Consider the following 21195-nt stretch of genomic DNA (forward strand, 5'->3'; position numbering starts at 1 on the left):
TTGTTTCTAACTGTGGTTTGTTGGATAATTCACATTGGTTGGGTACCTAGGTCACAAGAAGCCATCAATTATAGCTTAAAAACAGGAATGGATCTGGAGTCACACAGCAGGTTAAACCTCAATCAGAAACAAAAAATATGTTAGATGATTCTGAACCCAATGTAACTGCCAAATGTATCAAACTAAAATAACGATAATTCATACATTTCAAGACAAGAGTTGTTAGTTTCAGTTTTGGTATCACCCAGTGCAGTGCAAACGGGAAAGAACAGAGTTATCTCTCTATATGGATAATTTGAGGTTACAGGACCTTGGAGAGCTCCCTAGGAATGCAGGAGTTGCTCTTGAGAAATCCATCTCAAACCTGAAGTCTTGAGGGGTCAAGAGGGATTCACAATTGATTATACACATTCGTGTGAACTTTCAACTCAAAGGTGGTTTGATCCGATTATTATTTCAAGTCAAATGTTCAGATCCGTTCATTGGATGCCTTCGAATCGACCCAAATATTGGGCAGACTTTGCAGATACGCGTGTCTAATTGAATCAATCCGATGATCTGAAGCACGACATTGAAAGAAATTGCAAACGGAATCTATTCAATTATTTGAACCGAATTGAAGATTCCAATTAGATTCTTACCTGGTTTACACACTCTCCCTGCTTGTGAGTAAACTGCAACTAGGCTCTTCCTTGTGCTTCCCTCGCAGGCCACGCCGGCTGGGGGAAACACATGGGAGGAGCTCTGGTGCCACGATCTCCTGCATGCTCCCCTCCCTCCCCGCGCACATCGGTCCACCCGCTGCTGGTATCACCCCTCTGCCAGCTCTCCCTCCCCTGCCCACCCACTGGCCCATGCCCTTCAACCTTACCTTTGCCAGCAGAGGTGAGCAGAAGTACACAGCTAGTGGCTGGGCGGGGCGGGCAGGCAGGCGGGGCGAGCATCGAGCAGACGGGTGGAGTGAATGAGCGGGGACCGATGACTGGTTCAAGAGCGTGGCCAACCGGTTCGGCAAACCACACCAAACGGTCCGTCTGAACTGGTGCAAACCGGCTGAATACCACCTCTGTTACAAAGGTCCTGTAATGGACTCATCACATGATGAATACATACAGTTCTAGTTCTCCATCAACATCCTCAGTCAGATGATTGACCTCAAGGCCTTTTTCTATATCAGGAAGGTGTGTGTGTGTACGTCTTCAATATCATAGGTGTGTGTACGTTAATGATAGGTATTGTGCTACTCTTCACAGGAGGCAGATGACCTGACCCCACTTGCCCTTCTGGAAGAAGTATGTTTGGTGGAGAGTCGTCAAGATGTATCCATCAAGCTTGTCAAGATCTTCCTTGGGCAAGGCCTGGTTATACCTTTCTTGGATTACCTGAATTTCCGTGAGATTTCAAGAACAAGTAAGTGCCTTCATGTACCAAGTGGTATTTCACCAGTGTGAGCCAGGAACTCAGTCATCAAGTTGACCAAGGTTGCAACCAACTTCTGTCTGCAATAGATGAGCAGGACTGTTTTGAGGGGGGGGGGAGCCCAGGGTTTGCAGGAGTTCGGGAGGAGAAAATCTAGCTAAGATTCTGTGCAGTTCAGAGAACCCCCAAATACCACTCCTGGCTGCGATAGCACTTAGGCTTTATATACAACTCTTCTGAGTAGTTCACAAAGTCAGCCTCTTGCCCCCAACAATTTTGGGTCCTCATTTTACTGACCTCGGAAGGATGGAAGGCTGAGTCAACTTTGAGCCAGTCAGGATCGAACTCCTGGCAATGGGCAGAGTTAGTCTGCAATACTGCGCTTTAACCTCTGCGCACCCAGGGCTCCTGAATGCAAAGTGGGGAGCAATCCAATTTCCACAGGGATGAATGGTCCAAAGGGAGGGAGCCACCACGGAGAAGTCCCTTCTTCTGGATCCTGTCAGATGTTTCTCCTTAAAAAGAGGATTCCCGTAACATTCCCCATTCTAGCGAGTCAGGTAGATGTGACCAGATCTCATCTGCATCCAGCTTTGGTCCCCACGATACACAAAAATATGATGAGAGTCTAGATGCCTTAAACCTAGTTTTAAATTACCGTATTTTTCAGAGTATAAGACACTCCAGACTATAAGATGCACCTACCTTTTTTGGGGAGGAAAACAAGAAAAAAAAACCCCCAATCTCCCAGCAATTTGCCTCCTTGCAGCAAATAGCAAACAGCCTGTTTCATTTTCAGCACAGCCTGATTAGCACAAGAAAAAAAAGTCTGCCTCTGCCTCCCAGCAATTTGCCTCCTTGCAGCAAACAGCAAACAGCCTGTTTCATTTTCAGCACAGCCTAATTAGCACAAGAAAAAAAAAGTCTGCCTCTGCCTCCCAGCAATTTGCCCTCCTTGCAGCAAACAGCAAACAGCCTGTTTCATTTTCAGCCTGATTAGCACAAGAAAAAAAAGTCTGCCTCTGCCTCCCAGCAATTTGCCCCCTTGCAGCAAACAATAGCAAACAGCAGAGGCCGAAAATGGGGTGCGCGGAGGCGGCAATAGGCAATGGCAATCCCTGCAGCCTGAAACCAGCTGATGGGCGATCCAACCAACAATCAGCTGCTTGTGCTAATCAAGCTGTGTTGAAACTGAAACGGGCTGTTTGCTGTTTGCTGCAAGGAGGTAAATTGCTGGGAGGCAGTGGCCAAAGGGTGCGGGCTACATTCGGTGTATAAGACGCACCCAAATTTTCACCCTCTTTTAAGGGGGGGGGGGAGTGCGTCTTATACTCCGAAAAAATACAGTATGTGAAACCTACGTAGTCCTGAGCGAAATGAAACGTGAGCCAAGAAGTTTAGAGTGAGTGATGAGGAGGTGTTGAATCGCTTATTTTAAACGCAAGATCATGGATACGACGAGTTGGCTGAGGGTGGTGGTAGAATGCCAAATGAAATCAAGGACGATGATCACGCTTGTCTCTTGCTCATCTTAAAATAATTAGGGGAGAAATGTCACGTATCTGCGCGTTCTTTTTTCTTTTTCTTTTTGCCCCCCACAGTGGATCCCAACACCCTCTTCCGTTCCAACTCCTTAGCCTCCAAATCCTTGGAACAATTCATGAAGGTGAGTGAGGGGCAAAAGGACCTACAGAGGGTTATTAGGATGGAGAAAATAGAAGCCGAATGATCGGTCTCCAGAAATTGCTCGAAAGAAAGAAAGAGGAACCGCAGAAACAGGTTTCAAATGGACAGTGCCAGGTTTTTCTCTCTTGTTTGATTCCTATGCCGATTGTTTCTTTTGAGGTGGGAGGGGAGGGGGTCGAACCAGGGGTGAAATCCAAAATTTTTCCCAACTGGTTCTGTTGGGCGTGGCTTGGTGGGTGTGGCCGGAGAAGGATATTGCAAAATTCTCCATTCCCATTCCACTCGGGGGGGGGGGGGGGCAGCCAGAGGTGGTATTTGCCGGTTCTCCGAACGGCTCAAAATTTCTGCCACCGGTTCGCCAGAACCTGTCAGAACTGCTGGATTTCACTCCTGGGTAGAACAGGATAAAGCTGGAGGCCAACCCTTTTGCCATGCTGGAGAAAAGGGTGTGTCAAGTGGCAAACCTCCCATCGTAAGATACAGCAGCACAGCCCATGTGAAAATCTTGAGTTGCACCCATGACGTGGTCAAAGGGAGTCAAACTATTCTCCAAAGCACCTGAAGGCAGGACAAGAAGCAACGGACAGAAACTAATCAAGGAGAGAAGCAACTTAGAACTAAGGAGAAATTTCCTGACAGTGAGAACAATTAATCAGTGGAACAACTTGCCTCCAGAAGTTGTGAATGCTCCAACATTGGAAGTTTTTAAGAAAAGGTTGAATAACCGTTTGTCTGAAGTGGTGTAGGGTTTCCTACCGAAGCAGAGGGTTGGACTAGAAGACCTCCAAGGTCCCTTCCAACTTAGTTATTCTATTCTGTACTGTTCTATTCTAAATCTAGCTGTTTAGTGACACATTATTCCATTATATAGGTGACCTCTGATTGGCTACAACATCTTCAAAAAAGAGAGAGAGAGAGAGAAATGCCATAATATGCATCTACAGGAGATGCTTGTAGGTCCAAGGGAAAGCTTCAGTAGTTCAAGGAAAAAAAATGCTATTGAATGTTGAACTTTATACTGCACTGGTGTGAACAGACTTGGAATACAACGTCCAGTTCTGGTCCTCACAATATTAAAAAGATGTTGAGACTCTAGAAAGAGTGCAGAGAAGAGCAACAAAGATGATTAGGGGACTGGAAGCTAAAACATATAAAGAACAGTTGCAGGAATTGGGAATGTCTAGTTTAATGAAAAGAAGGACTAGGGGTGACATGATAGCAGTCTTCCAATACCTCAGGGACTGTCCCAAAGAAGAGGGAGTCAAGCTATTTTCCAAAGCACCTGAGGGTAGAACAAGAAGCAACGGATAGAAACTACTCAAGGAGAGAAGCAACTTAGAACTAAGGAGAAATTTCCTAACGGTTAATCAGTGGAACAACTTATGTCCAGAAGTTGTGGATGCTCCAACACTGGAAGTTTTCAAGAAAAGATTGGACAGCCATTTGTCTGAAAGACTGTAGGTTCTCCTACTTGAGCAGGTAGTTGGACAGGTGAGAAGGTCACAAATAGTGACCCTGAAACACAACAGCCATTGTAAATACATGCCAGTAGCCATGCCTGAATTTTGAACACAAGACTGTGGGAATGTGTCAGATTATTCATGAACTGGCAGAGACGTGGTAACAAGGTCAGCCAATGAATAGGCATAGCAACTAAGTCAGCCAATTGGGAGCTGAGACAGACTGGAGCCAGGGCGTGTCTTAGTCTGCAGCTTATGAGTCTGTGCAGAGAATTGAAACTGAAACTAAGCAGTGTGTGTGTGTTTGTTTGTTCTGCTGAAATGAAACTAACTGTTCTCTCCTGCCTTGTGTTGTAACTGCTACTACATTGAAGAAGAATCTATATTGGTATTGTAAATACTTCATCTGTTATTAGTTAATGAATCCAGCTGAATCAGTTACCTGTGTGTGCTTCTGGATTTGATTTTTGCACGAAACTCTGACAGAATGTTATGTTATGATAGTCGCAAGTGTGAGGACAGGTCATAAATGACTTTGTTCAGTGTCGTAAATTTAAATAGTCACTGAGTGAATGGGTTATAAGTGGAGGACCATCTGTAAAGAAATGAACTTTGTTCATAGCACTAAAAGAAGATTTTGGGAGTATAATATTCCTTCTTCTTTAATAGCAACTCTTACTGCCTTCTTTTTTTTTAACCAATGTGTTTTATCTTGCCTTCCACGTCTCCCCAATCTCCTGGTCCTTTGTAGATAGTGGGAATGCCCTACCTCCACGAAGTTTTAAAAGTTATCATACATCGGATCTTTGAAGAGAAGAAGTATGTGGAACTCGATCCCTGCAAGATTGAACCTAGCCGGGCCAAGTAAGGAAATAAATACATATTTATGTAATGGTTTCAATAACCTTTATGTAATTATAGGAATAGTACTTAGACTCATATGTCACTTCACAGTGCTTTTACAGCCCTCTCTAAGTGGTATACAAAGTCGCCTCTTGCCCCCAACAATCTGGGTCCTCATTTTTCTGAAATCAGAAGGGTGAAAGGCCAAGTCGACCTTAAGCCAGTCAGGATCGAACTTCCTGGCTGTGGGCAGAGTTAGCCTGCAATACTGCATTCCAACCACTGCCTAGGATAGAAATTGAATTTAGACTTATATACCGCTTCATAGAGCTCTGCAGCCCTCTCTAAGTGGTATACAGAGTCGGCCTCTTGCCCCGATAATCTGGGTCCTCATTTTACTGACTTAACAACCGTCTTAAAACGGGGCAAAATTCGCTTCGCAAATGTCTCCCTTAGCCACCGACATTTTGGGACCCTTTGCGGTCGTAAGCAGGGGCGGGGCTTCAAAAATTTTAGCAAGGGGTTCTCTGCCCAGTTGGTGGGTGGGCGTGGCCATGGTGGGCGTGGCCAAGTCAGCCTCCTGCACCACGGCAGGGTGTGTGTGAATTTTTGCCCTCCCTGGGCTCTGGAGGCTTTTCTCAAGCCTCCGGGAGGGCGAAAAGGAGGCCCTCTGGAGGCCAGAAACGGGCCTATCGGAAGTTCGGGAAATTGTTGGTAGGCCTGTTTTTTGCCCTCCCCGAGCCTACACTTACCTGCATCCAAAACAGTGTGTGTGGACTCCTGGGAGGGGAGGGGCAGGTTGGGCGGGGCCAGCCAGGAGTGGGATTTGGGGGTTCTCTGAACTGCACAGAATCTTAGGTAGAGGTTCTCCAAAACCCTTGAGAACCCCCCAGCAGCCCACCCCTGGTCGTAAGTGCGAGGACTAGCTGTGTTGCCTTATGGAGGCGATCGCTCAAACTAATCGGGTTGCTGCCGCTATCTCAAGAGTCATGCATTTGGAACAAGATTGTAGGAAAGTCCATTTTCTCCTGGGACAGTAAAAAAGGATTAGAACAGCGGGGCAGGGGACCCAGCCTCCTTCACAAGTAGCTTTCCTCACCCCACCGGGCTAATTAAAACAGAAAGGGCCATGTTTCTTTGGCGGATGATTTACAAGTCTAAAAATAATGGGACAGAATGTTCCTGGATAAGATAGATCGCAGCTGAGATGTGAATTGCTGTGCGGGGGAAACTCTAGGAATGAAGGCCGGATCTCTTAGTCCAGAAGGGATCTCGGGAGGTTGGTTTATTTATTTATCAGTTTGCCAAACACATGTACAAGGTAGCAGGTATAAATATGAACAGGGAAATGAACGAAGGAAATGAATACAAATACATTAGGAGAAGTTTCCTGACAATGAGAACAATTCATCAGTGGAACGACTTGCCTCCAGAAGTTGTGAGCGCTCCAACATTGGAAATTTTTAAGAAGATGTTGGATAACCACTTGTCTGGTGTAGAGCTTCCTGCCTAAGCAGGGGGTTGGACTAGAAGACCTCCAAGGTCCCTTCCAACTCTGTTCTTCTGTTCTAAATGGAGACAGTAGGTCAGGGACGGAAGGCAAGCTGGTGCGCTTATGCACTTCCCCTTACAGACCCCTTAGGAATGGGATGAGGTCAACAGTAGACAGTTTAAGCTTAAAGTTTTGGGGGTTTGGGGAAGAAACCACAGAGTCAGGTAGTGCATTCCAGGCATTGACCACTCTGTTGCTGAAGTCGTGTTTTCAGCAATCGAGTTTGGAGTGGTTTACCTTGAGTTTGTATCGATTGTTTGCCCGTGTATTGTTGTGGTTGAAGCTGAAGTAGTCATTGACAGGTAGAACATTGTAGCAGACAATTTTTTTAAAGAAAAAAATTTATTGGTTTTAAAAACAAACAAAAACAATGGACATTGGTCTACGTCTCTGGTTTCTAATATTTACATCAAGGTCAAGTTACTATATCATATATTCTTCAGTCTATATACAAATTTACGTATCTCCTAATTCCTTCTATATCAAGTATATACTATATTACTACTAGCCCTACAACTATATACATATTTAATAAACCTATCATACCCTCACAAGTACGTTGATATATATTCATTTCCAGACATTCATTATCTCTTGTTTTTGGCATTCTTCCTCCTATCAAGCCAGTCGTAGAATTTACTCCAGACCTCCTACTGCCTTGATTCGCTTTTATCTTTGAGTTTTAAAGTCAGTCTGTCCATCTCTCCACAGTTGTAAATTTTGCTTATTACTTCTTCTTCTGAGGCTTATTTCTTTAGACTTCCATTTTTGAGCAAATGCTAATCTTGCCGTGGTTAATATATGCAACGTTAAGTAGGTTACATTTCTATCGTATTTGCCATCCATCATGCCCAATAAGAAAAATTCTGGTTTGACCTCTGTTTTGACCACTAGGTGGCTTAGTGGGTAAAACACTGAGCTTGTTGATTGAAAGTTTGGCAGTTCAGCGGTTCGAATCCCTAGCGCCGCGTAACGGGGTGAGCTCCTGTCACTTTTCCCAGCTTCTGCCAACCTAGCAGTTCGAAAGCACGTAAAAAATGCAAGTAGAAAAATAGGGACCACCTTTGGTGGGAAGGTAACAAGCGTTCCGTGGGCCTTTGGTGTTGAGTCATGCCGGCCACATGACCACGGAGACGTCTTTGGACAATGCTGGCTCTTCGGCTTTGAAACGGAGATGAGCACCACCCCCTAGAGTTGGGAACGACTAGCACATATGTGCAAGGGGAACCTTTACCTTTATCTTTTCTAACCAGCTTCTTATTTGCGTAGCAGACAATTTTATGTACTGTGCTTAGATCAGACCGCAGGCAGCATAGTTCCAGATTGTCCAAGGCCAAAATTATAAGCCTGGTGGCATATTGTGAGTTCTGTCGTTCTGCGGTTGTGATGGGATACTTGGTTGTGCATTGTGCCTAACACCCGAGGGCAGGAGAAGAAACAATGGGTGGAGGTTTATTAAAGAGGGATCCAACATGGAAATAAAACAGAATTTGGTGAGAAAAATGAATCAGTGGAAAGGTTTGCCTCCAGAATTTTTGGGTGGTCCATCACTGGAGATTTACGGGGATTCTTCGTCATCCAGGTCATGGTTGTCCCACAGGTGTGTTTTTTTTCTTCCAGAGGCAACTGGTTTTTCTTTGAAGATGTTTCGCTTCTCATCCAAGAAGCTTCTTCAGTTCTCAGTTCAGTTCTTCTTCAGAACCGAAGAAGCTTCTTGGATGAGAAGCGAAATGTCTTCAAAGAAAAAAAACAACAACCCAGAAAGTCCAGTTGAAATAAAGTACCTTTGGGTCTATCGCCGGAGGTTTTCAAGAAAAGATTGAATATGCATTGGTCCAGAAGATCTCCTTCTAGCCCTATGATTTTATCATACCCACCTGGGTGTAATTTTTCCCAGTTTTTCCCACGGCATATTGTAAGGTATCGCTTAATTGGGATTCCTTCGCTCGAGGTTGAAAATAACTCTCTGTACAACCATTCGTTTAGGGACCAGTTACGACGGAATTTGAAAAAAGTGACATAGGTCCGTTTTGCACGCTTACGGCCTCTGCAGCATCCCCGTGATCATTCACGTGATCAAAATTCGGAGGCTTGGCAAGTAGTTCATATTTATGACGGTTGCGCTGCGGCGTCCCTGGGTTATGTATCACCCCTCGTTACTCATTTAAAAACTACACTGATTCACTTAACAAACATGGCAAGGAAGGTCCTAAACAAGGGACAACCGAACAACTTAGCAACCAAAAATTTGGGCTCAAATGTGATCGTAAGTCGAGGATTGCCTGTACATACGTCTTCCTTTGATTCGAAAGAATAACAGAGAGTTGGAAGGGACCTTGGAGGCCATCTAATCCAACACCCTGCACAAGCAGGAGACCCTACCCCATTTCTGACAGATGGCAGCCCTGTCTCTTCTTGAAACCCTCCAGTGATGAAGCTCCCATAACTTCCAAAGGCAGCTTCTGTTCCATGGGTTGATTGTTCTCACTGTCAGAAAATTCCTCCTTATTTCCAGGTTGAATCTCTCCTTGGTCAGTTTCCATCCATTCTTCCTTGTCTGGCCTTTGGGTGCTTTGGAGAATAGCTTGACCCCCTTCCTCCTCTCTGTGGCAGCCTCTCAAATATTGGAAGACGGCTATCCTGTCTCCCCTGGTCCTTCACTTCACTAGACTATCCATGCCTGGTTCCTCCAACCGTTCATTGTATGTTTTAGCCTCCAGTCCCCTCATCATCCTGATTGCTCTTCTCTGCAGCAGGAGATAGTTTGGGGAAGAGGGGGGGAGAAGAGACTGTCAGTCCCAGGACCTTCTGTGATCCAAAATAGGGACGATCCATGGGTCAAAATGCCTAGTGCTTAAGGGCTAACCCCTAGGGTATCCAAGCGAGAGAATGCACACTCCTCTTTTAAAGACGACAGTCGTTGAAAATCAAGTAGCACCCTCGTCTTCGCGTTCAACGCACGCACATGGAAACACGGTGTTTGTGAGCGTCCGTGGTTGATTTGTCGGGTGCGAGAAACTCGATTTTAGGTGAGTGACGATGGCACCGAGCATCGCGTTCTGAGAAGGGTGCCAATGTGGTTTTGAGAGCTGAGAACAGGCCGGCCAAGCTGGCGGGCGAGATTTTCAGATGTTCCAAAGATAGCGCCCTTCTTGGGATGCTGTTCGCTCAGGTTGCTAGGCAACCCCGTCTCCGGGATGCTGCTGGGAAGAACACGGCACTGCATCAAGATAGCGTGGAAGGGAAGTGTGCCGCTAGAGGGTGTGCCCCTGAAAAAAAAACCCACGCGTCTTGCTGCAGATGCAGTCAAGAGCACACGAGCTGGGGAATGACGAAGACCAAGACATGGGAAGCCAGCAATCGTGGTCTGGATTAGCTGAACTCATTTCCGAGGTCCACCTGCTTATGAAATAGCAGAGTATGCATCCTATCCTAGAATCCCAGAGATGGAAGGGAGTCCTTGAGGTTCTCAGGTCCATCCCCTCTGCAGGAACCTAAGAGAACCCACTTGGAGTCCTAACTCACTTGGAGTTCGAGTGGACAACCATTTAGGTAGGAGCCAGCAGTGTGCAGCAGCTGCCAAAAAAGCCAACACAGTTCTGGGCTGCATAAACAGAGGGATAGAATCAAGATCACGTGAAGTGTTAATACCACTTTATAATGCCTTGGTAAGGCCACACTTGGAATATTGCATTCAGTTTTGGTCGCCACAATGTAAAAAAGATATTGAGACTCTAGAAAGAGTGCAGAGAAGAGCAACAAAGATGATTAGGGGACTGGAGGCTAAAACATATGAAGAACGGTTGCAGGAACTCGGTATGCCTAGTTTAATGAAAAGAAGGACAAAGGGAGACATGATAGCAGTGTTCCAATATCTCAGGGGCTGCCACAAAGAAGAGGGAGTCAAACTATTCTCCAAAGCACCTGAGGGTAGAACAAGAAGCAATGGGTGGAAACTAATCAAGGAGAGAAGCAACCTAGAACTAAGGAGAAATTTCCTGACAGTTAGAACAACTGCTAGACCAATTCTTGAATACAGCTTGCCTCTCTGGAACCCATACCACATTTCAGACATCAGTACAATTGAACATGTCCAGAAATATTTTACAAGAAGAATTCTCCACTCCTCTGAATACAACAAAATGCCTTATGCCACCAGACTTGAAATCTTGGGTTTAGAAAACTTAGAACTCCGCCGCCTTCGACAGGACCTGTGTTTAACACACAAAATCATCTACTGCAATATCCTTCCTATTAAAGACTACTTCAGCTTCAATTACAACAATACAAGAGCAAACAATAGATTTAAACTTAATGTGAACCGCTTCAATCTTGATTGCAGAAAATATGACTTCTGTAACAGAGTTGTTAATGCTTGGAACACACTACCTGATTCTGTGGTCTCTTCCCAAAATCCCCAAAGCTTCAACCAAAAACTCTCTACTATTGACCTCACCCCATTCCTAAGAGGTCTGTAAGGGGCGTGCAGAAGAGCACAAACGTGCCTACCGTTCCTGTCCTATTGTTTCCTTTCATTATCTCCAATTAATATAGTTATTGCATTCTTATGCTTATATATATATATATGCTTATATATTATATAGTTACTTTCATGCTTATGCTTATATATACTGTTGTGACAAAATAAACAAATAAATAAATAAATAAATAAAAATAGAACAGTCAATCACTGGAACAACTTGCCTGCAGAAGTTGTGAATGCTCCAACACTGGAAATTTTTAAGAAAATGTTGGATAGCCATTTGTCTGAAATGGTGTAGGGTTTCCTGCCTGGGCAGGGGGTTGGACTAGAAGACCTCCAAGGTCCCTTCCAACTCTGATATTATTATATAAGAATAGGGTACACCCAGGCCTTCCTTATTTATCAGCGAAAATACTCAAATCCAGGTGGCCTCCACTGGTACTTGCAGAACATCTGCCCATCAATTTTAACAATGGGTTGCTGAATGCCCAGACATAAGGTAAAAGGTGAAGGTTCCTCTCGCACATATGTGCTAGTCCAGGGGTCACCAACCTTTCGGACCTCAAGGACCACTAAAGACCTCCGCCATCCCGGAGGCTCCCCGCCCACCCGCCCCGGCACTACGCCGTCCTATTTAGCCACATTTTCTAAGCCGCGTGCATGTGTGCAAGCCGGGTGTGTGAGCAAAGCACGCGTGCATGGAAGCCACACGTGCGCTCACATTTTTGGCGCGCGGCACACCGGTGATAAAATTTTGCGAAACCCACCTTTTTTTTTCTTTTTTCTTTTTTCTTTTTATAAATAATTTTTATTTCCATTTTCCAACATCATATTTATGTACAAGCTATTATCCATCATTAATCATTAATTTTTATTTATTACTGATTCAGGCCTGCCCGATTGCCACTTCCTTTCTTCACAACCTCCCTCTCTACCCTCTACTACTTTCCCATCCTTCATCTCCTTCACTTTATTACTTCCTCTCCTCCTTCTCCACTCCTCCCTTCTTCCACCCTATCTAACCTTCTTATTCCCCTCCTCCTTCTCTACTCTTTCCTACCTACTTTCTTCCCTCCTTCTACTCCTCTCTCCTTTTCTTTCTGAAATGGCAGTCGAGCATCCCCAATATCATTTTAAATTTTAATTTCATATCTTCAAAAATTACTGTACATTAATAATCAATCCATGTATCATTTCCCCCCCCCACAGACTTCCCAGAGCAAATACCGGGTATTATGACCAACAATCACAAGCTAAAGTATACAAAATATACATAACCTCCCACCTTTAAAAATTTAAAACTTTAGATCCCCTCACAATAAAAATAAAGAGATAGGAAAGAATAATAAAAAGAAAAGAAGAAAAGAAGCAATACCATCTTCACATATTGCAAAACCCACCTTTTAACAAGCTTCGTTTAGTCCTTTGGTTTTCAACTCTTGTCGACCGTTGAGAATGCCCAGAATTCATAGCTGGCTGGGGAATTCTGGGAGTTGAAGTCCACCCGTCTGAAAGTTCAGAAGCTTCTTGGATGAGAAGCGAAATGTCTTCAAAGAAAAAACAACAACAGAAAGTCCAGTTGCCTCTTGGGAAAAAAAAAAGCATTTTTGAGCTGCTTTGATGATGCCCGATGTCTTTTCTTCCCTTTTAAAGTGAAAATTCCTGGGGTGTTCTATATATATATATATATATTTTGGACACTTCTTTTGGGTGTTTTTTCGTTCAGGCGGATTTCCTTCAAAGGCTCCTTGTCTGAGGCCCAGATCCGAGAAGGCAGTTTGGAAGTGCTGAAAGGATATTTGGGAGAGATCGTGGACGCCATTGTGGGCTCCACCGAGAACTGCCCTTCTCTCATGCGAGTAGCTTTCAAACAGCTGTACAAGCGAGTGGAGCAACGCTTTAAGGAAGCAGAGAACCAGGTAAGAAGAATTCAAGAAAAGCGAATATTTGTAGCAACAGGCTTCGACTCTGGAGTCCTTGGTCCTTGCTGAACTTGGTGGTTTTCTTGCAGACATTTCAATACCCAACTAGGTAACATCATCAGTGCTAGAAGGGAGTGGCTTGCCTTGTTGACAAATATAACCTATTCCCTTCTAGCACTGATGAAGTTACATAGTTGGGTAATGAAACATCTGCAAGAAGACCACCAAGCTCAGAGAGCACCACAGACCCCAGAATCAAGGGAGTCTTTGAGGACCTAGCTGGTGGGCTGTCCAAGAGAGGGGAACTCAAAAGCTCTTCTCTTGACACGTGTTGTTTTCTAGTCAACAGAAGATGGGAAAGAGCTAGAAAGGGTGTTGATCCAAAGAACCTGGTTTGGGGAAGGGTGCAAAAGATGTTGAGACTCTAGAAAAAGTGCAGAGAAGAGCAACCAGGAGGATGAGGGGACTGGAGGCTAAAACCTATGATGAACGGCTGCAGGAACTGGGCATGGCTAGTCTAGTGAAGAGAAGGACCAGGGGAGACAGGATAGCCGTCTTCCAATATTTGGGGGGCTGCCACAGAGAGGAAGGGGGTCAAACTATTTTCCAAGGCACCTGAAGGCCAGACAAGGAACAATGGATGGAAACTCATCAAGGAGAGGTTCAACCTAGAAATAAGGATAATTTTTTTTTGACAGTGAAAACAATCCATCAGTAGAGCAGAAGCTGCCTTCAGAAGTTGTGGGAGCTTCATTATTGGAAGCTTTCAAGAAGAGACTGGACTGCCATCTGTCAGAAATGGTGTAGGGTCTCCTGCTTGGACGGGGAGTTGGACTAGATGGCCTTCAAGGTCCCTACCAACTCTGTTATTCTATTATTATTCTGCTGTTCAGAAGTTGTGGGAGCTTCATCACCGGAGGCTTTCAAGAAGAGACTGGTCTGCCACCTATCAGAAGTGATGTGGGTTCTCCTGCTTGGGCGGGGGGTTGGACTAGATGACCTACAAGGTCCCTTCCAACTCTGTTAATCTGAATTTATCTAAAATGATCAAATGTCTGGAGACTAAAACATACGATGAACGGTTGCAGGAACTGGGCCTGGCTAGTCTAGCGAAGAGAAGGACCAGGGGAGGCAGGATAGCATCTTCCAATATTTAAGGGGCTGCCACAGAGAGGAGGAAGGGGGTCAAGCTATTCTCCAAAGCACCTGAAGGCCAGACAAGGAAGAATGGATGAAAACGGAGCAAGGAGAAGATTCAACCTAGAAATAAGGAGGAATTTCCTGACAGTGAGAACAATCAACCGGTGGAACAGAAGTTGCCTTCGGAAGTTGTGGGAGCTTCATCACTGGAAGCTTTCAAGAAGAGACTGGACTGCCACCTGTCAGAAATGGTGTAGGGTCTCCTGCTTGGGCGGGGGGGATGAGGGGGTTGGACTTCAAGGTCCCTTCCAACTCTGTTCATCTGTTCGTCGGTTAATTTCAGAGGTCCTGAGGTTGTTCTGGGTGCTTTCACATTTTGTCGTGTCCCACTCCTCCTCTGACGGCCGGGTCAGGGAAGTCCGTATCTAGCGTGGCCACAAAGCCTCTGCAGCTTTGCCAAAGTACTGTCAAAGTACTCAGGGCAGGCAGGAGACCAGGATGTGACTTCAGCAATCCAAATTAGACTTTGCCTGATTCAAAGAATGCCAGAAAATAGATCCTTTATATAGGCCATGGGGTATGGCTCCATGACTCAGCACTTATCCAGGCCTTCCTTTTGCTGACTTCGCCTCTCCATTCTCCGGAAGCGTGGATCTATCCACTGCATCGTTTCGTCCCCAGCTGCTGGCAATTCCAGCTCGTGGCTGGCTTCAGGCGCACATGCTATTAGGGGGAGGTTTGTTTGCTCGGTTTGTCCGGGCATGGTGCCAGGGCTGGGGGTTGGAGGCATGCCAGGACATTCTTCTGCACTATCAGTCTCTGGCTGAGATAGCAGGAGATGAGAGGGGCCCGGCTGCGGAGAGGGGGGCGAGCGAGGCACAACACATTTATAGTTCAAAATTAGCAGGACAAGGTCTTTTTTCCTCCCCCCATAAGGGTGACAGGCTCTCTCTGTGCCTTTTTCATTCTTGGTGGTCTCCTTGCAGGAAGCCAAATACATCGCCATCAGTGGTTTCCTCTTCCTCCGCTTCTTCGCCCCTGCGATTCTAACCCCGAAACTCTTCAGCCTCCGAGACCATCATGCAGATACGCAGACCAGCCGGACTCTCTTACTTCTGGCCAAGGTATATCTGATGAGTTTCACCTAGCAGTTCCTCCAAAGCGATGTTGTTGTTGTTGTTTTTCCAGCCTTGGATACTTTAAGATGGGTGGACTTCATCTCCCAGAATTCCTCCCGGCCAGCATGACGGCTGGCTAGACTAGAGAATTCTGGGAGCTGAAGTCCATCCAAACTTAAAACTTGCTGGCTGGAGAATTCCAGGAGTTGCAGTCTGTCGATCTTAAAATAGGCCAGTTGGGGGACTTCTGGGAGGTGATGGCGTCTTAAAAGATCTTAAAAGATCTTACCTGGGGAATTCTGGCAGGTGAATTGTACACTTGTTAAAGCTGGCTGGCTGGCTGGGGAATTCTGGGAATTGATGTTCAGCCGTGTTAAGATTCCCAAGACTGGAAAACACTTCTCTAAAGGAAGCATATGCATTCGGGAGTTCTGGAATGAAAGAAAGAAAGAAAGAAAGAAAGAAAGAAAGAAAGAAAGAAAGAGGGAGGGAGGGAAGGAGGGAGGAAGGAGGGAGGGAGGGAGGGAGGGAAGGAGGCAGGAAGGAAGGAGAGATGGAGGGAGGGAAAAGGGAAGGGGAGAGGGAGGAAGGAAGGAAGGAAGGAAAGAAGGGAGGGATGGAAGGAGTGAAGGAGGGAGGAAGAAAGGAAGGAAGGAAAGAAAGAAAGAAAGAGAAAGAAAGAAAAAAGAAAGAAAAAAGAAAGGAAGGAAGAGAAAGGGAGGGAAGGAGGGAGGGAGGAAGGAAAGAAGGAGGGAGGGAGGGAAGGAAGGAAGGAAGGAAGGAAGGGAGAAAATGGGAGGGAGGGAGGAAGGAAGGAAGGAAGGAAGGAAAGAAGGAGGGAGGGAGGAAAAGAAGGAGGGAAGGCAGGAAGGGAGAAAATGGGAGGGAGAAAGGAAGGAAGGAAGGAGGGAGGGAGGGAAGGAAGGAAGGAGGGAAGGCAGGAAGGGAGAAAATGGGAGGGAGGAAGGAAGGAAGGAAGGAAAGGAGGGAGGGAGGGAGGGAAGGAAGGAAGGAGGGAAGGCAGGAAGGGAGAAAATGGGAGGGAGGGAGGGAGGGAGGGAGGGAGGAAGGAAGGAAGGAAGGAAGGAAGGAAGGAAGGAAGGAAGGAAGGGAGAAAATGGGTGTTGTCACTAAATGGCTACCACACGCAGAAGAGTGTTAACTCATGTTTGATATGTTGGGTTGTTCTTGTGTGGGTCAATTGGCATCTTTATGCCAATGGTTCCCCCTCTTGCCTCCCTCCCTGGCAGGCAGTCCAGAGCATTGGCAACCTGGGGCTCCAGCTGGGGCACGGGAAGGAGCAGTGGATGGAGCCCCTACACCCCTTCATCCTCGCCAGCATTGGGCGTGTCCAAGAATTCCTCGATAGACTCATAGATGTGGACACGGAGATGGGTGAGTCACTGAAGTGACGCTGTACTGCAGTGGTGAGACTAGACTTGGAATACCGAACCCAGTTTTGGTCGCCACGATGCAAAAAAGATGTGGAGACTCCAGGAACAATGTAGAGAAGAGCAACAAAGATAATTAAGGGCAGTGGCGAAATTCACGTTTATTTATTTCCGGTTCTGTGGGTGTGGCTTGGTGGGCATGGCAGGGGAAGGGTACTGCAAAATCTCCATTCCCTCCCCACTCCAGGGGAAGGATACTGCAAAATCTCCATTCCCTCCCCACTCCAGGGGAAGGATACTGCAAAATCCCCATTCCCTCCCCACTCCAGGAGAAGGATACTGCACAATCTCCATTCCCTCCCCACTCCAGGAGAAGGATACTGCACAATCCCCATTCCCTCCCCACTCCAGGGAAAGGATACTGCAAAATCCCCATTCTCTCCCCACTCCAGGGGAAGGATACTGCAAAATCCCCATTCCCTCCCCACTCCAGGGAAAGGATACTGCAAAATCTCCATTCCCTCCCCATTCCAGGGAAAGGATACTGAAAAATCCCCATTCCCTCCCCACTCCAGGGAAAGGATACTGCAAAATCTCCATTCCCTCCTCACTCCAGGGAAAGGATACTGCAAAATCCCCATTCCCTCCTCACTCCAGGAGAAGGATACTGCAAAATCCCCATTCCCTCCCCACTCCAGGGAAAGGATACTGCAAAATCTCCGTTCCCTCCCCACTCCAGGGGAAGGATACTGCAAAATCCCCATTCCCTCCCCACTCCAGGGGAAGGATACTGCAAAATCTCCATTCCCTCCCCACTCCAGGGGAAGGATACTGCAAAATCCCCATTCCTTCCCCATTCCCTCCCCGCTCCAGGGGAAGGATACTGCAAAATCCCCATTCTCACCCCACTCTGGGGCCAGCCAGAGGTGGTATTTGCCGGTTCTCTGAATTGCTCAAAATTTCCGCTACCAGTTCGCCAGAATCTGCTGGATTTCACCCCTGATTAAGGGATTGGAGGCTAAAACATATGAAGAACGGTTGCGGGAACTAGGTATGTTTAGATCTAATGGCGAGAAGGACTATGGGTGACCTGAATGCAGTCTTCCCATACTTGAGAGCATCAGGCCTGGAAGCCATGTTTTATGTTGGGCCTTCAGGCCTGCCGCATTTTCTTCGGTGAAAGAAACGTAGCTTGCTACATTTAACGTAGCAAGCTTTCACTTGCTGGAGGCATTCCGGTTCACTCCATTGCTTCTTCCCCGGCTCCCTGCCCCCAGAAGGAAGCAAAAAACAACCGTGGACCCTCTTCCACTCTTCGGCCATCATCAAAGAAGGTTACCTGCAGAAACGTAAAGCAGAAGGGGTCCACCTGGTGTCTCGTTTCACCTTCAAAAAGCGCTACTTCTGGCTGAGCCATGAAAGCTTTTCCTACTCCAAATCTCCAGAGTGGCAGGTAAGCCAGTCTGCCTGCCTGCTACCAGCCTACCATCTCTCATCTCTCTCTCTCTCATCTCTCCTGCTGTAACTTCAAAGGGTCATTGAAGAAATGGTTGGAAGTTAAACCTAGACCAGTGGTAGTCAACCTGGTCCCTACTGCCCACTAGTGGGCATTCCAGCTTTCATGGTGGGCAGTAGGGGTTTTGTCCGATACTGAAGCACTTTCCTTTTTTTTTAATTTAATGGACTTTAAAAAAAAATTTCATAGCATTATTTAAAAACATTTTCATTAGGTTTTCATAAAATTCCCCGTGACAATTTCAATTTCTGAAAATATACTATTTGTATCGCCCGTGCATAAGTTTAGTTCGCGTTACCTAAGTGAAACTAAATGGCACTATAGTGGGACCGCAAACCAAAGAGCCTCGTCTCAGAATAGCTCGCGCATCTCCCCCCACACCACCCAGCTGTAACAGACAAGCAGAGCTGGTAGCCAGCACCCCCCCCCAACCCAATCCACGAGGCGCGAGAGGCATGTGTAGATGATGATACATGGCTCATTACTGTGGAACCGGTGGGCAGTTAGAAAATTTTACTACTAAGAGAGATACAAAAGTGGGCGGTAGGTATAAAAAGTTTGACTACCCCTGACCTAGAGTGAGGACTGCTGGGTGTGCTTTTTATCTGGACTACCTCGCAGTGCTGGTGGGTTTCCTTCATGCTCAGGTCCGTACAACCATTCCAATCCAACGAATCTGCGCCGTGGAACGGGTGGATGAAAACGCTTTCCAGCAGCCCCACGTCATGCAGATCGCGACGAGAGAGACTGGGGGCCAGTTGTTTACCATGTACATTCAGTGTAAGGTAGGCCTAGTTTGTGTTTACAGGGAAGGGTGGGCTTCAAAATTTTTAGCAAGGGGTTCTCAGCCCAGTTGCTGGGTGGGCGTGGCCATGGTGGGCGTAGCCTAGTCGGCTTCCTGCACAACGGCTGGGTAGGTGGGGGCATTTTGCCCTCCTCGGACTCTGTAGCCTTTCCTCGAGCCTCCAGGAGGGTAGAAACGGCCTCCCCAGACCCCGGAGGCCCTGTGGAGGCCAAAAACGGGACCGTTTCTGGCCTTCTCAAACTTCCGGTAAGCCCGCTTTTCGCCCTCCCTGAACCTCCACACATGCCCTGCACTTACCTGCATCCAAAACAGGCTGCATAGGGATTCCTGGGAGGGGCGGGAGGTGGGAGGGGCCAGCCAGGAGTGCCTCCCCAGGCTCCGGAGGCCTTCTGGAGGCCAAAAAGGAGCCTACCAGAAGTTCGGGAAGGCCAGAAACAGGCCTGTTTCCGGCCTTCCTGAACTTTTGGTAGGTCCATTTTTTGCCCTCCCTAGGCCTCCGCGCGTGCCCTGCGCTTACCTGCATCCAAATGGGGACTCCTGAGAGAGGAGGGGCGAGGTGGGCGGTTCCAACCGGGAGTGGGATTTTTGGGGGTTCTCCGAACAACACAGAAACTTAACTAGAGGTTTTCCCGAACCCCCAGCAGCCCATCCTTGCTTACAAGGTGCCGGTATTCGGCACATTCTGAGTTACACTCTTTCAGCCGTCTTTGAGCACGGATGTCGTGACCCAGTTAGGTCGTGAACTTCATTTGCCTTGCATCTTTTCTTTTTTTCTTTTTTCTTTTTTTTTGGGCAGAACGTCAATGAGCTCAACCAATGGCTTTCCGCCATCCGCAAAGCCACCATCTCCAATGAATGCATGCTGCCTTTTTGCCACCCGGGGGCCTTCAGAGGCAATCGCTGGACTTGTTGCTTGCAGATGGACCGTGCCGGTAATCGGATACTGCATTGTAGAATTCCACGGTTGGAATGACGCCTCTGAAAACATTTTGGTTTTATTTCGTCGCGCATAAATTTTATGACAGATACAAGTGTAAACATAATTCTAAATACATGTAAAGGATACGAAGAAAAAGAAAACGTTAGGACAGGGACGGTAGGCACGCTGGTGCTCTTATGCACGCCCCTTACAGACCTCTTAGGAATGGGGTGAGGTCAATAGTAGACAGTTTTTGGTTGAAGCTTTGGGGATTTTGGGAAGAGACCACAGAGTCAGGTAGTGCATTCCAGGCATTAACAACTCTGTTACTGAAGTCATATTTTCTGCAGTCTAGTTTGGATTGGTTTACCATGCGTTTGTATCTATTGTGTGCTCTTGTATTGTTGTGGTTGAAGCTGAAATATTCATTGGCTGGTAGGACATTGTAGCAGATGATTTTATGTACTATGCTTAGGTCATACCGAAGATGGCGAAGTTCGAAGTTGTCTAAGCCCAAAATTTTGAGTCTGGTGGCATAAGGAATTTTGTTGCGAGCAGAGGACTGGAGGACTCTTCTTGTGAAATATCTCTGGACTCTCTCGATTGTATTAATGTCCAATGTGCAGTGCAGGTTCCAGACAGATTTCTTCTAGACATGATGGAAGAAAGGCCCTGTCAAGGATTCTCTAGAAGTTCTAGAACCGTAGGACTTGAAGGATTGTCTAGAAGTTCTCTGATTTGAAGGGTTCTCTAGAAGTCCTAGGATATCAAAGGTCCTCTAGAAGTTCTAGGATTTGAAGAGTCCTCTGGAAGTTCTAGGATATGAAGGGTTCTCTAGAAGTTCTAGGATTTGAAGGGTTCTCTAGAAGTCCTAGGATATCAAGGGTCCCCTAGAAGTTCTAGGATTTGAAGAGTTCTCTGGAAGTTCTAGGATATGAAGG

General features: G+C 46.5%; 1 protein-coding gene across 1 annotated transcript in view; it reads left to right on the forward strand.

Moving 5' to 3' along the window:
• Window positions 1–21195, forward strand: part of RASAL1 (RAS protein activator like 1) — a 62717-nt gene that overhangs the window by 33785 nt on the left and 7737 nt on the right. Inside the window, exons 10-18 of the mRNA XM_058158599.1 lie at window positions 1257–1410; window positions 3021–3085; window positions 5317–5429; window positions 13170–13362; window positions 15492–15629; window positions 16874–17018; window positions 18292–18467; window positions 19178–19315; window positions 20132–20267. Coding sequence (XP_058014582.1) covers window positions 1257–1410; window positions 3021–3085; window positions 5317–5429; window positions 13170–13362; window positions 15492–15629; window positions 16874–17018; window positions 18292–18467; window positions 19178–19315; window positions 20132–20267 — 1258 coding nt within the window. The remainder of the gene's footprint in view (window positions 1–1256; window positions 1411–3020; window positions 3086–5316; window positions 5430–13169; window positions 13363–15491; window positions 15630–16873; window positions 17019–18291; window positions 18468–19177; window positions 19316–20131; window positions 20268–21195) is intronic.

Source organism: Ahaetulla prasina, chromosome 15 (genome assembly GCF_028640845.1).
Source record: "Ahaetulla prasina isolate Xishuangbanna chromosome 15, ASM2864084v1, whole genome shotgun sequence".
Taxonomy (NCBI): domain Eukaryota; kingdom Metazoa; phylum Chordata; class Lepidosauria; order Squamata; family Colubridae; genus Ahaetulla; species Ahaetulla prasina.